The sequence below is a fragment of the Rosa rugosa genome, chromosome 1 (assembly GCF_958449725.1).
Source record: "Rosa rugosa chromosome 1, drRosRugo1.1, whole genome shotgun sequence".
Taxonomy (NCBI): domain Eukaryota; kingdom Viridiplantae; phylum Streptophyta; class Magnoliopsida; order Rosales; family Rosaceae; genus Rosa; species Rosa rugosa.
The window spans coordinates 58965551-58984820 of NC_084820.1; the positions used below are offsets into that span (position 1 = coordinate 58965551).

The 19270-nt window shown below is 38.1% G+C and overlaps 3 protein-coding genes across 3 annotated transcripts; 2 read left to right on the forward strand and 1 right to left on the reverse strand.

Moving 5' to 3' along the window:
• Window positions 1–3420: 3420 nt before the first annotated feature.
• LOC133725740 (polyamine oxidase 2-like) lies at window positions 3421–7090 on the forward strand. The gene is made up of 10 exons (XM_062153110.1): window positions 3421–3961; window positions 4091–4218; window positions 4303–4391; window positions 4476–4589; window positions 4802–4893; window positions 5033–5114; window positions 5218–5320; window positions 5696–5793; window positions 5895–6324; window positions 6419–7090. Exons 1-10 carry the CDS (start codon window positions 3898–3900, stop codon window positions 6722–6724), a joined length of 1506 nt encoding a protein of 501 aa, XP_062009094.1. The 5' UTR covers window positions 3421–3897; the 3' UTR covers window positions 6725–7090.
• Window positions 7091–7718: 628 nt separating this feature from the next.
• Window positions 7719–12875, reverse strand: LOC133725741 (protein NPG1). Its single transcript, XM_062153111.1, has 7 exons — window positions 12665–12875; window positions 11730–11984; window positions 10799–11051; window positions 9465–10675; window positions 8689–8836; window positions 8215–8553; window positions 7719–8133 (listed from the first exon to the last, which is right to left on the reverse strand). The coding sequence occupies exons 2-6, from the start codon at window positions 11880–11882 to the stop codon at window positions 8234–8236; spliced, it is 2085 nt and encodes a 694-aa protein (XP_062009095.1). The 5' UTR covers window positions 11883–11984; window positions 12665–12875; the 3' UTR covers window positions 7719–8133; window positions 8215–8233.
• A 2021-nt stretch (window positions 12876–14896) lies between these two features.
• On the forward strand, window positions 14897–19236 carry LOC133725743 (pentatricopeptide repeat-containing protein At3g59040). The gene is made up of 7 exons (XM_062153112.1): window positions 14897–15074; window positions 15471–15783; window positions 16207–16497; window positions 16602–16850; window positions 17418–17542; window positions 18019–18117; window positions 18443–19236. Exons 1-7 carry the CDS (start codon window positions 15019–15021, stop codon window positions 19086–19088), a joined length of 1779 nt encoding a protein of 592 aa, XP_062009096.1. The 5' UTR covers window positions 14897–15018; the 3' UTR covers window positions 19089–19236.
• The last annotated feature ends 34 nt before the right edge of the window (window positions 19237–19270 follow it).

Genomic DNA, 19270 nt, shown 5'->3' on the forward strand with positions numbered 1-19270 from the left:
TCAACTATGAACTAGTGCTGCATAGTAATAGGCTAATTAAACAAAAAAAACTAGCTAAAACAGGGGTATAGAAACCCACTAGTCATTTTGGACCCATATGATCCAGGTCCAACATCCATCTTCAATGCACAAGGCCCAGCCAGCAGCCCAAAAAGTCCACCAACGACAAACCCTAGGAGCCACCCCGAGTTAGCCGTCATCAGGATTGACGTTGACCGGGAACCCAGCCAGGAGAAAAACCAAGGCAACCTCGCCGCCTTCCTCATCGGAGTCACCGAGAGCAGAGCTCGGATTTGAGCCCAAAATGATATGGACACCCAGTTCCCGCCGCGCACCCGAGCCCGCATAAACTCATCGCTGACCACTATCGTCGCCGCCATGCTCAGCATCGAGACACCCGCAATTGTGTCATCCCGTATCAATAGCACAGCGCCACCGTCTATGATGCTAATCTTCGAATCAAACCCTTCAAAATCCTGTGACTGAATGGCACCACTATCCCAGGGATACCGGTGCAGTCTCCCTGGACTCTGATTAAGATCTGGCCACCACCAAGGTGTGGAAGAAGCGACGAAATCCCGCCGTGTCCGGAGAGGATGAGATGGAAAGGACCCAGCCCAAGGGGGCGGTCCAACCATTGCAGGATCTACAATACCATGATTTGAGTCAAGAGGTAGGGGCAGACCGAGAGGTCCACCAATTGAGTGGCCGGAGCCGTCGAGTTCGTCGCCGCATAGGAGCAGTGCAGGAGAGAACGCTGTTAGGGAGAGGCTCGGATTCGCCATATCCAGCAAATCTCTTAATACACCCAATGACTAAAAGTACTCAATACTATTGCTGGCTGCTTTTATCGGAGATTAAAAGTCTAAAATTGACTCTATAAAGTGAGTTCGTAATTATGACATAATAAATTATTAGACCGATGGATTAAAGCGTTTATAATGACTATATTTGTTGACTGCTTTTATCAGGGATAAAAAATCTAAATTTTGTAAAACGTTTATCCTTATTTGATTGGATGTTTGTAAAACCAAAGAAGTCAAGAGTACAATTGATGAGATGTCATATTGCATGTTTGTGGTTATGGCTTATGACATGTGTGCTTGATAATTTACCTATGATTTCAGGGTGCTCAAATGACCCTACTCTTTTTAGTTGTGACCCATAGCTAGCAGAATAGGTCGAATCGCAACAAACATGATTATGATTCCAGCTCTAAATCTTCTCCTCCTTTTAGGCTTTTAGCTCTCCCGGCTTTTGGAAACTGAACAATAAGCAGCACAAATTGAAAACATCAGCATCTAGCACTTCCAAAGAGAAAACGTCAAAGATATATTATCTTCACGTTCGTATTTGGCATACTGCATTACTTTATCTATTTACTTGATTTTCAACGACCTTGGATATGAAAATTTTTACGTCAATCCAAATAGATGCAAGGTACGCCATAGAAAATCACAAACTTCCACAGTTGGATTCAGTCAGTGTGACGATTGTGTTGCGTCTTTATGATCATTTTCAACACTTTGGTATTAATGCGTACAATTTGAGCTGAACATCAGGTTGGACATTTCTTAAAACAACAATGCAAGTTACAAGTGCATATTTAAAGAGATTTGTTTCACACCAAAATTACGAGTACGTGGTGCTTATCAAGGCCGCCTCCTCTGCTAGGCTTTCTCTATAGCAAACGAGACATAACATCTCCCAACACATTGCGATGGTGGATGAATTGTCTACTCGTTTGACATCAGCACTAAGAGCAACTCCAACAGCTTTCCTATAATTTTTGTATAATAAGGAAGCAAAAGTTAAAGGTTTAGCATATTTTTCTTCTCCAACTCCAACAGATTCCTTATTTTACAGCAATCTCTAACATCTCCATATTTTTCCTTAAAATTTTAGAGATTGCTGTAAATATAGAGAATTTGGTTTTCTATTTCCTCACTTTCTCTAAAATATGGAAAGTTATAGGGAATCTGTTGGAGCAAAATAAGCTTCTTTTTTTTTCCCTAAAATGGAGAAAAATAAAAAATGGGGAAGTTGTTTGAGTTACTCTAATTCTCTCACAATTTCCATTGTGGTAGATCTAGGTAGCCTCGATGTTTTTTTTCAACTCGCCATTACTCGGTGGGTTGTTAGGTATTTCGGAAGAAGAAATTTGTACTCCAATTCTTCATGTGGTTACAAATATTCTAGGATTCTATAATCAACTTTCTAGCAGCAAGAATCGCAGGTTGCTTGTGCCTCAATTCTAAAGTGCCAACAAATCCTTCATGGAGGATCATAGCATTACAAGAAAACCATGTTGATGCTATGCGGTTGAGTCCAATTGCGTATGCCTTTTTCAATTTTTTTTTTTTTTTTTGAAAGTGCGGTTTCAGTTGAAGGGATTATGACCAACCTAATGGGTCGACGGTAGGTAAGATCTGTAACGCCTCAGACTGCATCTCATCAGCTTGAGCACATCACAGTGCTGCGTGTGTCTAAGACATAAACTGAGAGTTCAGTTTATATCCTAAAAACCCGCAAGACATTTTTTTTTTGTTAAATAGCTTTTTGTAAAACGCGTAGTGGAAACGTTGAAATACTTTTTGAGGTGAAAACTTTTAGAAAAAACATTTATCAAACTTGTCCGTCTGGAGTGATTCTGAATCACCAGTAAAGTAAACAAGACTTGACACATTTTCGATACAAGACGGAACAAGAACTATCAAGTTCCACACGGCAAGTCTTTGTTGCATCAATAGTGTCAAAAGTTACTCTCGTCACACACGACTTTTTTTAGGTAACAAAATAGTATCTGAAGACAATTACCGCGATCAGCAGAAAGAAAAAAAATATAGAAAGAAAAAAAAGCTCTAAATAGGTCTGGTGTTGTATAACAACATAACGTAACTGAATTTGATAAACGGCCTAACAAAATTATTATTATTATTATTTTTTGGCATTGGCCTAACAAAATTATGGTTGCCATATTTCTCATTCAAGCAGTTGGGCAAAGACTTTAACAAGTAACCACTAAAATAAAATAAAGACCACTTTCGTTTAAATTAAATAGAAATTTGACCGAGTTTAGTTGATAAAATATAAAAAAAAACTTGATTGGAAAAATACATAGGACCTATGATGTATGACATTTTGTATTAACTTCACTTTACCAAATCGGCCAAATAAAAATTGCCCAAAACAAAGACCAACTATGCTCCCACACACTTTGACAAGACAACACCAACAATACCCCTACCACCGCCACACCCTTTGCGTGCAATTTTGGAATTTCCAGGGGTTTAACTTTACACGTGGCAAAAATCTCGCGCGAGTGTTAAAACCCAGCCACTCTCTGGCGCGTAAAATATCACACCCCCCGGTCCCTACTATTGGCTGGCACACCTCTATATAAACCCAGCGAAACTCGGACGGTGAGACTCAAAATCCGCTCCGAAATTCCGTTTCCGTTTCCGCACGAAATCCTCACCTAAATCCTCGAACTTCGGTTCTGGGAATTCACAATCGGAGCTTTGATTCCCCAAGCAGACCACCCAAAACCCCATATTTCCGATTCCCGATATTCGCAATCCGGGCGACTCTTCCGGCTTTGAGCTTGTCCGGGAATCGGAATCCGATCGCGGCTGTTTGAGAGTCGAAATTGAAAAGTGAAAGAGCGAATTTGAAATCGTCGTCAGGAAAAAGAAAGGCGCATGAGCTGGTTGGGGAAGCTGGGTTTTATAAAGAGAATATCGAATTTCAATTCCAATCACTTCATTACGTGTCTCTTGATTTTTAGTCTCCATTATTCGCCTCAATTGCCTCTTTCGTTGTTAAAATTCGAGAAGAAAGCCCTCGATCCGTTATTATTAATATCCAATCTTAATTTTAATTCCAATTTGAATTACCATGGCTGGAGGAGGCAACAGTAACAGTAACAGTAATAGTAATATTACTCCCCAATTGCGCAGAGGTCCGATTCACATTTCTATCTTCCTCTATTTCATTTCAAAGTTTCGTATTTTTTTTTTTTTTGGTTGGAAATATGTTTTTGATTTTGGTTGGTTGGATATTTTAACTGATGGTTTGTGAAAAAATGCAGCTGTTTGCAATTCGAATGTTGAGAGGAGGCCGACATCGACATCGACGCCGTCTCCATCTGTGATAGTGATAGGTGGAGGCATGGCTGGAATTGCAGCTGCTCGTGCTCTCCAAGATGCATCATTCCAGGTAGCCATAATGAATTTTTGTTAATCGAAGTACATTGAAGTGTGGAGTTGTGGATTTGTGAAGTTTTGAATTTTGGTGGTCCAGGTTGTGCTGTTGGAGTCTCGGGATCGACTTGGTGGTCGAGTTCACACCGATTACTCGTTTGGTTTTCCGATTGACTTGGGTGCATCATGGTAAGCGGAGGATTGAGGAATATGAATTGTATTTGGAATTCTTGGCTGGGATCTCGGGGTTAATCTTGTGTTTTTATGCTTTAGGTTGCATGGAGTATGTAAAGAGAATCCCTTGGCTCCATTAATCGGGAGACTGGGCTTGCCTTTATATCGAACCAGTGGTGATAACTCTGTGTTGTATGATCATGACTTAGAAAGGTACTTAACCTCTTATATTAACTGTTTGTTGAAAATTCATCATCTACTTTAATTGTTGTTGATGGTATTATTTACTTAAGTTTAAAACTTTAGACTGCTTGTTTGTTGTTCATTCTTTAAAATTTTGATTCAACCGACTTTCTGTGAAGTCGAAACCTTTTCTAGTGCTAGCTGACATTAGGGATAAATTTAATTTTGTGTTTTATTTGCAGCTATGCACTCTTTGATATGGATGGAAAACAAGTTCCTCAAGATTTGGTTACAAAAGTTGGTGTAAAATTTGAGGAAATTTTAAAAGAGGCAAGTCATTTTATGTTTATTATCCTTCTTAGATTCTAGTTGCCTGGATTACTTGGTTTGCTCCTCTTAAACCTCAATAAAAATTGATCTTTGTCATTGTGGGTTCTTCTTTGAGACGGTTATTGTTTCTTAATTGCAGACAGATGAGGTAAGAAAGGAACTCTCAGAAGACATGTCCATCACCCGCGCTTTCTCAATTGTCTTTGAAAAGAAACCAGAATTAAGGTACCAAAACTGTAGAACCATACTTTCATTGGTTTCACTGATGTTTCACATCCTGAATGTCCATGAATAACGTATTCAAATTGCTTCTGCATCCACTATATAGGTTGGAAGGAATTTCCCATAAGGTACTGCAGTGGTATTTGTGCCGAATGGAAGGCTGGTTTGCAGCAGATGCTGATACAATTTCACTTAAAAGCTGGGATCAGGCAAGCTTCTCATCTATTCTTGTCTGGTTAAACCAAAGATGTCAAACAATGATCCTTTGTTTTTTTTTATTTTTTAATTACAACTAAAGCATGTCAAATACATGTCCATTTCAATTTAAATGCTGAGTCTATCATCCTGCTGGGACTCCTGAAGTTGAATTAATTATTGCCAAATAAAAATATTTGTAATACGCTATTGTTGTGCTGCTCATTGACAGATTCGAACATCAGACAATAGTGTTTTTTTATATTTATTTATTTTATTATTATTATTATTATTTAAGAAACACCAATGATTAGAATGAAATATATGCTGATGAGTGAACTATATTGAATGCTATTTAATTAAATCAATTTTGTTTTTCTCTTGTACAGGAAGAACTGCTTCCTGGTGGTCACGGTCTTATGGTCAGGGGCTATCGCCCTGTTATAAACACCCTTGCCAAAGGTCTTGACATTCGCCTGAGCCACAGGTAGGCATTGATTCTTGTATATTTATTGTCCAATGTATATGTTCTGTTATCTGCTTGTTGCTTATTCAACAATGAGTCAATTACATATCTTTTGTTGTCAGGGTGACAAAAATTTTAAGGCGATATAAGGGCGTGATGGTAACAGTAGAGGATGGGAGATCATTTGTTGCAGATGCTGCAATTATTGCTGTTCCTCTCGGTGTGCTTAAGGCAAATGCCATAAAGTTTGAGCCAAAGCTACCCGACTGGAAGGAAGCAGCCATTGCTGACCTTGGAGTGGGAATCGAGAATAAGATAGTGTTGCACTTTGAGAAGGTGTTCTGGCCGAATGTGGAGTTTTTAGGAGTGGTTGCGGAGACATCTTACTGTTGCAGCTACTTTCTAAATCTTCACAAGGCAACTGGTCACTCTGTGCTTGTTTATATGCCTGCAGGGCAGCTGGCCAGAGACATTGAGAAAATGTCCGATGAAGAGGCTGCTAATTTTGCATATATGCAACTCAAGAAGATCCTTCCAGATGCTTCTGATCCGGTAATCCTTGTTTCTCAGCTTCTAACATAGGCATGTTGATGATTCTATTTTATATTTCAAAACTAACTTAATCTATGATTTTTGAACTATGCAGATTCATTTTCTTGTTTCTCACTGGGGAACAGATATAAATTCCCTTGGGTCCTATAGCTATGATATGGTAGGCAAACCCCATGATCTGTATGAGAAGCTAAGGGTCCCGGTAGATAACCTTTTCTTTGCTGGGGAGGCAACAAGCGTGGACTTCCCAGGTTCTGTGCATGGTGCATTTGCTACTGGAGCAATGGCCGCTGAAGACTGCAGGATGCGCGTTCTGGAGCGATACGGTGAGTTGGATTTGTTCGAGCCAGTCATGGGTGAGGGGGTCATGTCTATCCCAATTCAGATCTCCCGCCTGTAACTTGCTGGTTATTCTCTCTTAGAGAAGAATCCAAGTATTGCAGATGTGCTAGATGTCAGATTTGCTGTACAGTCCCGATCTTGACCGGCCTGTGTGGAAGTATTGAGGAAAATCTTCGTTTTCCATGGGTGAAGCAGTCGAGCACTGGTGGATCTGTTTATTGATCTCTACTGTGTAGCATATCTGTAGACTGTAGTCAAAACTATCATTGGACAATCACTGAATAAATCTTTAAAAATCTAGTCTGATAATAGCTAGTGGAATGTTGCAATGGGCATATTGAGAGAGACCTTAAATGACCTCCTTTTGTAATGAACTGTGAGCAGTCTATCAAGTATTTTACTACGTTATTTCTTTTGGCGGGAAGGATCTGGCTATCCTGCATTTTTCAATTAGCTCCTTTGAAGGGAAACAATTTGACAACGCAGTTTCTAGAAAAAGGAGAGTAGAAATCTTAATCCTGTAAAACTGATACATTGTCGCGTATATTGATTTAGCATTCTTGTTAGGGGATCCCTTGTTTGAGAGGGTCACACAAACGTCTATTTTCCACAGGGGATTGTGTTTTTCAAGTGATCCAAATCCGTATTTTGATTATTGGGAAAACGGTAACTTGAATACCTGCGAAATCATGAGATATTTAGTTATTTACGATGAAATAACATAAATACCGAAACCATGTTAATTTTTGTCAATTTTGTGTAGATAGAATGTTGCTTTTTGTTTGTTTGTTTTTCTTCATGGATAGATATGTCCAGATATATTTGTTGATATACACCGACATTTTAAACCGTAGACCACAGTATGAATAGTGAAACTCAAGTTGTGGACATTTTGGACAAACATGTTAAATAAGACAAATCAACCGGATTAATGAGTTCTGTTCATTATCCTCATGCTCCACCATAGCAGTTACGTTGATTTCATGTGATGTTGAACATTAAAAGCCATGCTGAGTTCATCGTTCGGATAAGCCAATGAGGACAAAAATGAATACAAGTCAAGAAAAAGAATTTGCAGATTTTCTTTCAATGTCTCCTCACCTTGAGGTTGCAGTTTCAAAGAATCATCAAAGAATGCAAATCAGAACAAAACATTTTTTCTTTCTATCCATGGATTGAAGTCAAAACTATCTAATATAGTTGCTCAGCTAAATCAAATACATTTACACGCTGAGCAAAGTTGACATTTTCTTAGCAAATGCATTGCCAAAAAGGATCTCCAACATTTTGAGTTCTCTGCAATCAAATGAAAAATTAAAGTTGACCTCTGTTCCCGTCGCTTTCTTGTTTTCCATAAAATGCTCAAGCTTTGAATTGATTCTTGCGCCCCTTTTATGGTAGAGGAATGAGAATAATATCCAAAATGAGAAGATTCCCAATTCCCCAAGTGGCTCTATTAAAAGGTTCCTGTAAATGAATGAGACGCTTGTCAGATTTGGCACTGAAACTTCTTCAGAAACAAACAATAGCAACTAATAAAAGCTATACCCATTTAATAGAGTGATCATCACAGAATAGAGCTGAAGCTTTCGATAGGATCAGATTCTTCAAGCATGGTAGCTGCCTGAAAGCAGTCTGCTGCATCAGCCATCCGTCCATCATCTCTGTGAATCATTCCCAAGTAAAACCAAGCTTTACGATTGTTAGGGTCGAGCCTTAATGCATCTGAGAGTAAACTTCTTGCAACAGGCAATGCCTTTGGTCCCATCTTTGACATAAGCATGGCAACCACAATCTTGCCAGGAACAAAATAGGGTTCTAGCATAAGAGCATCAATGTAAGTGGCTAGAGCTTCATGACTTTTCCCACATCCTTCCAAGATAATGCCTAAAACAATTAGACAGAAATAAGTTTGGAGTAAACATACTATTCATAAAAACAGAAATAAGTTTGGAGTAAACGTGCTATTCATAAAAATAACGTAAAAAATTCATTAACATAGTAGATGAGTTCATTTCTTGCCTTCTGTGTGCAGTGTTTCTGCAGCGTAATGCTTCAGCTCTCGGGCTTTACCCAAACATATTTCTGCATCCTTCCAATATGAAAGGCTGGCATATAAGTTTGACAAACCATGCCAAACCTCAAATTCATTGACTTTATCATCCTCGGTCTATTAAAGAAAAGCCAATTATAAAATTAGAACGAAGAACTTGTTAACCAGGAGTTCCTATTTGTGTATCTCTCCATGAAAAGTAATACTAAAGAGAGTCAATATTGCAACAGAAACAAATTTTCAAATGAAATTGGAAAACTATGAACAGTTGATTAAAAAGCAGCAATCACTTTTTTCCAATTGCATTGCTACAGAGAGCAACTCATGCTACTTTAATGGGTGAAATTAGGTCCTCCATTATAATTCAAATCCAATAATCCATATCACCTTTTGTACCACTTGAGAAAAAAAAAAAAAATAGAAGAAGAAGAAGAAGAAGAAGAAGAAGAAGAAGAAGAAGAAGAAGAAAGAAGATAGAAAAGAAAAGAAATTTAATATAGCACTCACTTGCATCCTGCAAGATTCGAAACATATTTCCATAAACAATCAGAAACTTGACATTTTTAAGGATTGAACTATCATTCCTTTAAAGATAGGCCAAACTTCCTCCAGACTATTGCAGAGTCACAATATTATACTACTTTTCCATCACCAAAAATAGCTTACACAGAAATCTAAACCGTCTGTATTTGTTTTCGGTAACTGAACAGTATTTTGAGAGAAAGAAGCAGAGGCCAGAATTTACCTGAGAATTAACTCTGAGAGGCCCAAAAGATTTCCTTTGGGCTTGAACCAAAGCAAGAAGGTAACGGTAAGTTTCAATTGCATCCATCGGTAAGGATTGGGAGACTTTCAGCTTTGCTTTAAGCCTGAGCAGTGGCCCTTGCTCCCATTTTGCAGTCTCATCCAAAGCCGCATCAGTGACTACATGAGCCTCTGAAAATCGCTGTTGAGCAGATAAAACTAGAGCAAGCAACCGCCAACCTTTTAATACGGATCCCCCTGTTTCATCAACGAACTGCTTTGCATAGCGCAAAGCTGTATTTAGATTCCTGTGCTCTGCATATTGAACCCCCAACTCAAAAATTAAATCTGAATTGTTCTTCTCCAAAGCAATGGCCTCACTTAGTGATTTTAGTGCTTCAGACTGAAGACGAGACCTCTCAAAGTCAGAGGAAGAAATTTTAGCTTGCTTCCCCAAACAAAGACCCAACAAGCGAAGACCCACAGCCTTTAAATGTTCATCCTTACCCTGAGAATTACTAACAGCCCTCTGTGCATATCCAACTCCCTCAGCTGCAACATGGGAATCCTCGCTGCAAATTTTGGCAGCCAATAACAGTGGCATGAGTTCATCTGGTCGTTCATGTTTGTGTAAAGACTTCCTCAACAGATTTAAAGCTGCTTTGTTCTGTCCTGCTCCACTATAACACAGAGCTAGAGAATTCCAACGATCAACGCGTGGATATACTCCAGGCATGATCTCTTCAAGTTGCTTTGCTAATACACAAGTCTGGTTGCATATAGATAGTGCAAATGTTAGATGTTCTGTCAGTGATGGATCCCATTTCGTTTTACCTTGGAACAAATTTCTCAAAAGGATCATTAAAAGCAGGATTGCCTCTTCCAGATTATTTTTAGGCACATATGAACCTTCAACCTGAACACCTAAACTGGGTGGACCAGCCTCTAGTCCACTATACAGCAGAAACACAGCAAATGCTTTCTGAATTCTTGCACAGCAATCATTATCCAGATTCCACTGACTAAGTAGGGCACGCCTATAAGCAGAGATTGTTTCTTGATAGGAACCAGCTTGTTTCCAAAGCTCTGGAAGGAGCTCTACAGCTCGACTGACTGTCTCCTGCAATCTACTATCCACTTGTGCATCAGGTATTCCTTGATGGAATATTTTTTCCACGGCATCAAGCACTTTTTTACATTCATGAGCAGCCTCTGCAAAAGCATAAATGAAGGTTTGATTTGTATCCAATTCGCACTTGAAAAGTAAGTAAGTATGAAAGACTAGTGAATCTTAGACAAGTCATCATCTCAAATATTGGAATCTGGGCGGCCTACCTGTTAATCTGCCAAGCTTATGAAGAGACTTGGCTTTCAAGTATATGGCATCAAGAACAAGGGTGGCAGCATGCTGCGAGACTGAATGCTGTGAATCAGCTCTAGACCGGCCTTTCTTAGAAGGTGTTTTCTCAGTAATAGAAGGTTGCAATCGCTCTATAGCTGCTTGCAGATCGATGCCATCAAACACACGAAGAGCACCTTCAAGATTACCTCTTTGGTACTCTAACTTTCCAAGAAGGGCTCTTGCTTCCTGTAAATTAGCATGAATCAAATTTTTTCAATTGGATAAGTCAAAAAAGATCATCGCGCACTACTCTGATCTCTCCTTATAGCTGCATAAAAATGGATTTAACTATGCAAACTATGGTAAGTCCAAATGCAGACCAAGATTGTCAATCACAAAGCTGAATAAATATAATGGAACAATTTTGATCATCTAATCCAAAATCAGATTGTGAATTTTCAAGAGGTTAGGCAAAATTAGGTCCGAAGCATTAAGTATACTCTTCATAAAATAAAAAGAAAATGATGAGAACATATGATTATATGATTGCTGTGGAGGATGGAGCCTAACTGCCACTTGATAAACAGAAAGGAAACTTCACTTCTTTCTTCGGTACCAAATGAGTAATATGATATGTTATGAAAGATAAGCAGGCAGGAGAATGTCGCATAGACTAATCTAAAAAATTTCTGAGGAACATGGAGGCCTATACCAGAAGATCAGATGCAATGCAATGAGAATGCTCTGTAGCAGATGCAGTTTGCTCTTCTCATATGCTTATAATTCATGATATCACCAAGGCTTAAATCACAAGCTCACAATTCCTACTGTCCTTAGAAGGGAGGAGGTACTGCCAGGTTCAATGGGCCATGATGGGTTTCTTTTTCCTACCAGGATGAACGAATGAAATATGCATAAAATTACCTCAAAATTGAGTGATAACCCCTCTCGTAATGAAGATTCTGCCTCGTGAATATTTCCTTCATCCAGCTTGGCTTCAACATCAGTTGCTTTCATGGAATTCCCATTAGCAGAGAATTCAACCACCATGCCTTCCTCATACTCGCCAGAATCCATGGACTGGCTCCCTATAATCTCCCCGCGCTCCCTTTTTCACAGTTTTCAGTTCTGTCCAATTCTTTTATCCATTCAACACTTCAGTTGACATGCATATAAAAGCTGCAGCGAGAAGCCAAACATTACAATTAGTTAAAGTATATAAAAACAACTTCTTTGCAACAAACCCAGCTAACCTCACATATTATCTAAAGTTGTTTGGTTAATACTCATCTACTCTGGGATGCAGTAAGGCTATAACTTCGTACGAAAGCCACAAGCTATACATTTCCACTAACAGAAAAATTCTTAGAATGCTACAAACCTGCACATCCTTATCTAGACTTGAATTCCAAAAAGACAAGAACAAAAAGTCAAAAAAGTCAAAACCGGGAAATTCAGGGGAAGTCAAACTAAAGATCATAGCACAACATATAAAGGCTTTCTTCTACAAACATCATGTATAGTCCTACATAATCAACAATGCCTGAAAAGTAGGAATCTTTGGATCCAATATCATCAAAACAATAATCTCAAGTCACAGCTAATCTCTGGTTGCCAAGAAAATGCAAGACTTTATTGCCAAAAAAAAAAAAAAAAATGCAAGACTTGGGATTCAATGTCAGCAGAAAGAAGGTACGAATTCTGGGCCAAAGCACCAAACTTTTGAGTCAAACATCCATGGAGGAGATACCGCATTCTTGAAACACCAATTATAAAAGAAACCAAGATTCAAAATTGAATTGCATTGTAATGATTTTCTGAGCAACCAAAGCAGGTTTGAAATGGGTGGTGTTTGTTACCTGGGAATTTGCCGGCGGAGAATAGCAGCGGCGGTTGTGAGGGATTCAGATCACGGTTGGGGGGGAATGGGGCAGCGGGAGATTGAATTTTTGAGACGGAATGATGACGGGTGGTGAATCAGGTTCGAGAATTCAGGGTTTTATGAGGTTGAGATGGGATGTGATCTGAATGTTGTACAAAGTATAACTATAACTATGCATTAAATTTGGAGCTACAGCAAAATATTACGTTGTTCGTGTTCTTATTATGCTTTCTTTTTATTTATTTATTTTTTTTTAAAAACGCTTTTTCAATTTTTCGATGCCCTTTTTGCTTTATTAACTTTTTTTTTATTTTAAGAAAAATAGGTATCCTAGCAAATTTTTCACTTTTTCAGTCTAAAGTTTTTTTTTTTAGTCTGCAAGTCTAGGTCCTACAAAAATGATCCATATTTTATTTAACTAATATAATAAAAGAAACTAAAATATTACGTACGTGATGGATGGGTTACCTCAAAGAAAATAGATGATTGAGTAGTTATGTAAGTATTTTTAATTAGAAGATCATGTGGAAGTCCTTGATGTGTAATGCTAAAGATGAAAGAGGTTTAAGTATAGTTGTTCAAAAACCTTATTCTTTGGGGAGACAGCTTTATAGAGCTTGCTATTTAATTTGTTTTTCTTGTTTTTGGAATATTGGTTTGGGATCGTCCTCATCTTACTCTTGGAGGAATATTCTCGCTCTCGTGAGGTACAGGAGTTGGGATCCAGATGGTAAGTTGGTAATGGTAGGAACATTGCTAGAGAGGATCGTAAGAATCCTCATCTATAAAGATTCTGACATTTCTTTCCACTGGAGGTGTCCTATTACTCTTCGATTTGTCTCTAAGTTGTTCTGCCATAGTTCACGGGAATGAGATGTTGATCTCCTTTCAACTTTATTTTCCCGTGAGGATGTAGAGATGATTCTTTCTATCCTTCTTAGTCATAGCGACAGAAAGGATGGAATCATCTGTCACTATGAGCCTCGATGTGATTTGACTGATTTCAGTGTGGGGGAGTGCCTATGCTCTAATCCAGGATATTTTGGTGGTCATATAGTTCATGCCACATATGGCCGGCCAGCCATTTAGAAAGCTAGTGTTCCTCCAAAGGTTAAGATTTGTCTGAAATGCCCGCCAGGGTATACTCCATACTCAGCCTAACCTCATTGAGAGGGAGTACAGACTGAACCTACATGTCTATTTTGTGGTTTACTGGCAATGAGAGTTAGTTTGTTATTTGCCTCCACAATGATCGGATAAATCATAAATGTCAAGTTTGAAAGTGATAATGCCTTGCTAGCGGCGGCTGTTTGAAGACAACACCTCACTAATTGGTCATACAGTTAATGGCATGAAGGTAGGTTTTCTTAGATGTTTCGTGGAGCGATTAGTGTAGTTTATAGACTAGCTCATCTTGCTAGATGAAATGTTGAGGAGTATGAATGGTTAGGAGAGTCTTCTAATTCGAGATGTACTATTTGAGGATTGTAATACTTCTTTTTAAGGTCTTTGCCTTACGTTTCTCCTCCCCAGTGTATGGTTTCATAAATAATAATGATATGTGCATAGAATTAAGCCTCTTAGCTTAATTGGGTTTCAAACTCTATTAAAAAAAAAATTAGATAAGGACAAATGTCGATGAAGAATTTGTTGGTAGTCCGTCTAATGCTTCGTCGACAAAGGCCTTCCGCAAAACATAAATTAGAATGGGACAAAGGCCGATGAATTATTACCTCCATAAAAAAATAAAATTAAAGGAGACGCACTTTGCCGACGAATCACTTACCCGCAAAATCCTCAACAAAAAATAAAGAAAAGAGACAAATGCTGAAGAATTCGATAAAAGCATCCGTAAATGAAGAAAATGACGCATTTTTTTTTTTTTGAAAATGATGCACTTATTGTTGAACAATATGTGGGCACAGACTTCCAGCAGAAAAATAAATTAGAGAGGGACTGAGGAGGACAAATAATTTGTCAGCAAAAACCTCTCAAAAAAAAAAAAAATTAAACGAGACAAATAGACGACATTTCACCATGGTTTTCATTTATTTATTAGGCCAGCTATTTTGATTTATTTATTTAGAAGTCCCTCAACTTACCTGATTTGAAAACCAACCCAACCTGTAAACGAACCTGGTGCAGTTAGCCGGTTAACTGTTGGGTTTTACCAGTCTGGTCCCGCTTTCTCCAAAAAGATAAGATTTTTGTCAAAAATAATATCATATACTCTTGTTCAACTCCAACACCCTCTTCACAGTTTCAACACAAAAGAGCTTGTTTCAACCTCAGCTATGCTTTAAGCACTCTCAGATACACAGAAACCCAGAAATGCCTCAAGCCCTTTTCTTAAAGCCCTTTATTTCCGCTCCTTTGGATAATTGGAGGTATGTTCTCTTTTTCAAAGTTCTCCTCTTTGATAAACCCATGTAAAACCCTTAAACCTCTCTTTACATTCTGAGCATGCCTATTCATTTCAGCTTCTAACTTTGAATTTGGTTGCTTATAATTTGAGAAAAGAACATGGGTAAATTGGGTTCAGGGCTGTAGTTTTTCAACTCTGAAAGTGTGTTACTTTACTGTTTTGCTTCAAAATTTTGAATATGTAGGATGATTTTTCATGTTCTGATACTTCTGCTATGTGTATGTGATAGTTGCATTTGTCTTGGTTAGTTTCAGGATTTTGTATGGAAATGACTGGTTTTGTAGTCTGATAGTTCTGTAATGGTTTGTGTGTTCATTTTGGTATTTGAGAAATAACAGTGGGAATCTTTTGTGTTCAGTAAATTGAAAGAATGCACAAATTCTATAGGTGCCAATGTGAAGATGCGTGGAAGACTGGAGGTAGTTTGTATGGGAATGCTGGCACCAAGAAAGTTCTTGCAGAAAAGGAAGAAAGTGGAGGTCTTTAAAGACGTTGGCGATGAGGCTGACCAGAAGAACTGGAGGAGACTGATGAATGAAATCGAAGAGAAGGGTTCTGCTGTTGCAGTGCTCAAAAGTGAAAAGCTCAAAAACAAGACGATACCGAAGGATCTTGTCCTTGGAACCTTGGTTAGATTCAAGCAATTGAGGAAATGGAACCTTGTTGGTGAGGTATGTGGACATGCACTTTTGTTGTTCTGTGACACAAAAGATTGGGATACTTTGTGAAAATTCAGTTCATTACTTTTGAGGATGATGAGTTGTAGCGAAATTAGTAAACTCATACAATGCTGACTTCTTCCATAGTTTATGTGGAGAAGAAACAGTATTAGATATCTGTGTGCAATAGTATCATTATTCAAATGGTGGGGCAGTTTCTGCATACAAATGGCTCAATATGATTAATGATTATGGGAATCCTGCAGATTATGGACAACCAATCAAATTGATTGCTTTCATATACTACTTTTTGCTTCAGTCATTCTACTAAGAATTTAACAACCATAGTTATTCTGTCTCTGAATTCATTTCTCTTAGTGCTGGATTTGCTTTAATGCTATATTGCTTTGTTAGCTCACATCCTTTGTCTTCTAGATTCTTGAATGGCTTCAGACTCAGGACTGGTGGGACTTCAGCGAAATGGATTTTCTGATGCTTATAACAGCTTATGGAAAGCAAGGCAAATTCAACAGGGCTGAGAAGGTTTTAAGCTTGTTGAATGAAAAGGGCTATGCACCAAGTGTAATATCACATACTGCTCTTATGGAAGCATATGGAAAAGGAGGCCGATACAACAATGCTGAAGCAATATTTCGAAGAATGCAGTCTTCAGGGCCTGAACCATCTGCTGTGACATATCAAATCATACTAAAAATATTTGTTGAGGTAATGTTTACAAAACCATATCTTATTCAAAACTTTTCTTCACTTGTTGTACTGTTATTGGACTCTTTCTACATTCCTCATCAGAGTAACTCAATATACTGCAGGGCTGCAAGTTTAAGGAAGCTGAAGAAATCTTTGAGACCCTTTTGGATGAGGAAAAGTCACCTTTAAAACCAGACCAAAAGATGTTCCACATGATGATCTATATGTTTAAGAAGGCTGGAAGTTATGAAAAAGCTCGTAAGATGTTTGCAGTGATGACTGAGAGAGGTGTTCGGCAATCAACAGTTACTTATAATAGCCTAATGTCGTTTGAAACTAACTACAAGGAAGTATCAAAGATGTACAACCAGGTAAATCTTGTAAAATAGTCTGAATTTATTCATAGAAAGGGGTAGAGTATGCTTTTGAATTTATAAATCGTAAGATTGCAGCAATAGTTGCCTGATCTGTTGTTTTTATACATCATTGGTTGGATTGTATTGCCATTAGATAGAAGAATGAACTGTGCTGATCTAGAATTTTACTATCAGTAGTTCTAGTGTTAAAGGTTTTTAATAAGAATCACTGAATCAGTGCTTCAACCTCTCATTGCATGTCGCCTATGCTACCTAGTTTATCAAGTTGTAATCAGCTATATTTTCTGCTGTTACATAGATTGATAAATTCTACGACATTTTTATATACCTTATCGTTCGCTGTGATTCTATATAAACGATAGTTTCCCATAGATAATGATCAAGAAGGCTTGAAAGTCTTTTGTTTTATCGCCTTCTCCTTCCCCATGCTTACCAAAGTTGAACTGTCTGCCCAAGTCACCAGAAGCTCCAAGACCTTTATATCTTAAAATACTACTGAAGTAATTTAACTTTATTATCAATATTAAGTCATAAGAAACTGAAGTAAACTGTTAATGACAGATGCAAAGAGCTGGTCTCCGACCTGACGTTGTGAGTTATGCCTTACTCATTAATGCTTATGGGAAAGCTAGAAGAGAGGAAGAAGCCTTAGCTGTTTTTGAGGAAATGCTTGATGCTGGTGTCAGGTATGTTGGCTCAAAGCTATTAGTTCTTGTGATATTAAAAGTTAAATATGAGGGGAAGTTTACTTTATATTAGTTCAACTTGTTTAATTCAAAGATGTGGATTTGTCATTACTTTTTTATATCTTCAATTCCGTGTGGAATTTAGATTGGAGATTGTAGATGGGTAGGGACAAAACTAAATTTTGGCCTACTGGTAATGGTGGAGGGTTTTGACCAACCAATAGATTATTTTTTGTTGCATTCAGTGTTCAACCATAACCTAACCTGTCACCATATTGCGAACTTTTCCTCTGCATGCAATGTAAATTGCTGGTTGCCTTGGTTTCTTCATGTATGTGAAGCCTAGGGCATCAGTTTCTCATTCTGGCTTTTGCACCAAGCCAAGCTGGTGGAAAGTGGCCGAACTCTTGCTGCCAATATGCCAATATCATCCCATTGATATAGAATATAATCACTGCTATTCATCTCTTTTGCAGACCTTCCCGCAAAGCATACAATATTTTGCTCGACGCATTTGCAGTATCAGGAATGGTGGACCAAGCTCGAACTGTTTTTAAAAGCATGAGAAGGGACAGGTATACTTTTGATACCTGCATGATGATTATGCTATATTCTGATATCTGCATGATGATTATGCTATATTCTGATATGAGTTCACTTTTCAAAATTATATTAGCTGTGCCATATTATTGTTACGACTCCAGAAAGACAAAATAGTGTATTGTGCCTATTAGTGGCACTGAATGAGAATTGAGCCGTCTGCAATCTTGCCGGGATAATACCTATAACATAATGTAAAGGAGGCAAAAATAGCCATATTTGTAGGAGTAAGACCTCTCACTAAAAAATTCACTCTCTGTCATCTGGATAGTGAAACCTCTGCATATTTTCTTTCTTCAGGTATGAACCCGATATATACTCGTATACCACTATGCTGTCAGCTTATGTAAATGCACCCGACATGGAAGGTGCTGAAAAATTCTTCACAAGACTAAAGCAAGATGGATTCAAACCCAATGTCGTCACTTATGGGACCTTAATCAAGGGTTATGCTAAGACAAATGATATTGAGAAGATGATGGAGAAGTATGAGGAAATGCAGGCATGTGGTGTCAAACCAAATCAAACGATCTTGACAACCATAATGGATGCGTATGGCAAGAACATTGATTTTGGGAGTGCTGTTGTTTGGTACAAGGAAATGGAATCCTGCAGGCTTACTCCTGATCAGAAAGCAAAGAATATCCTTTTATCTTTGGCAAAAACTGTAGAAGAACAACAGTTAGCAAACCAAATTGTAGGATATTTGGATAATACTAGCAATGAACAAGGACTTGGTCGTTTATCAATCTCTGTTGAGCAGAATGATGAGGATGAAGACAATTACGAAGATGATGAAGACGATGATGACAGTTATGATGGGGAAGTCGATGGTCCTTCACAGGTCACTTCATCATATGATGATGAACAAGAAAGTGAGCTGGTTTATTTAAATGCTGATAGTGAAAAAAACCTCGATGACTTACTTACAGTGGCTGAATTGTAAAGTTGGGATCTTCTTTTTTGTGGTATAGTCACATTATCTAGTGTTCATTGTTAATTCAACCATATCAGTTGAGAGTTGATACGTGCGAATGGAATCACTCTACACTACATTTTTGGCATTTAAGCGAGTAAGATTGCTGTTTTTGATCTTTTGGTGAAGGTTTTGTTTTTTCCTAGTGGAGG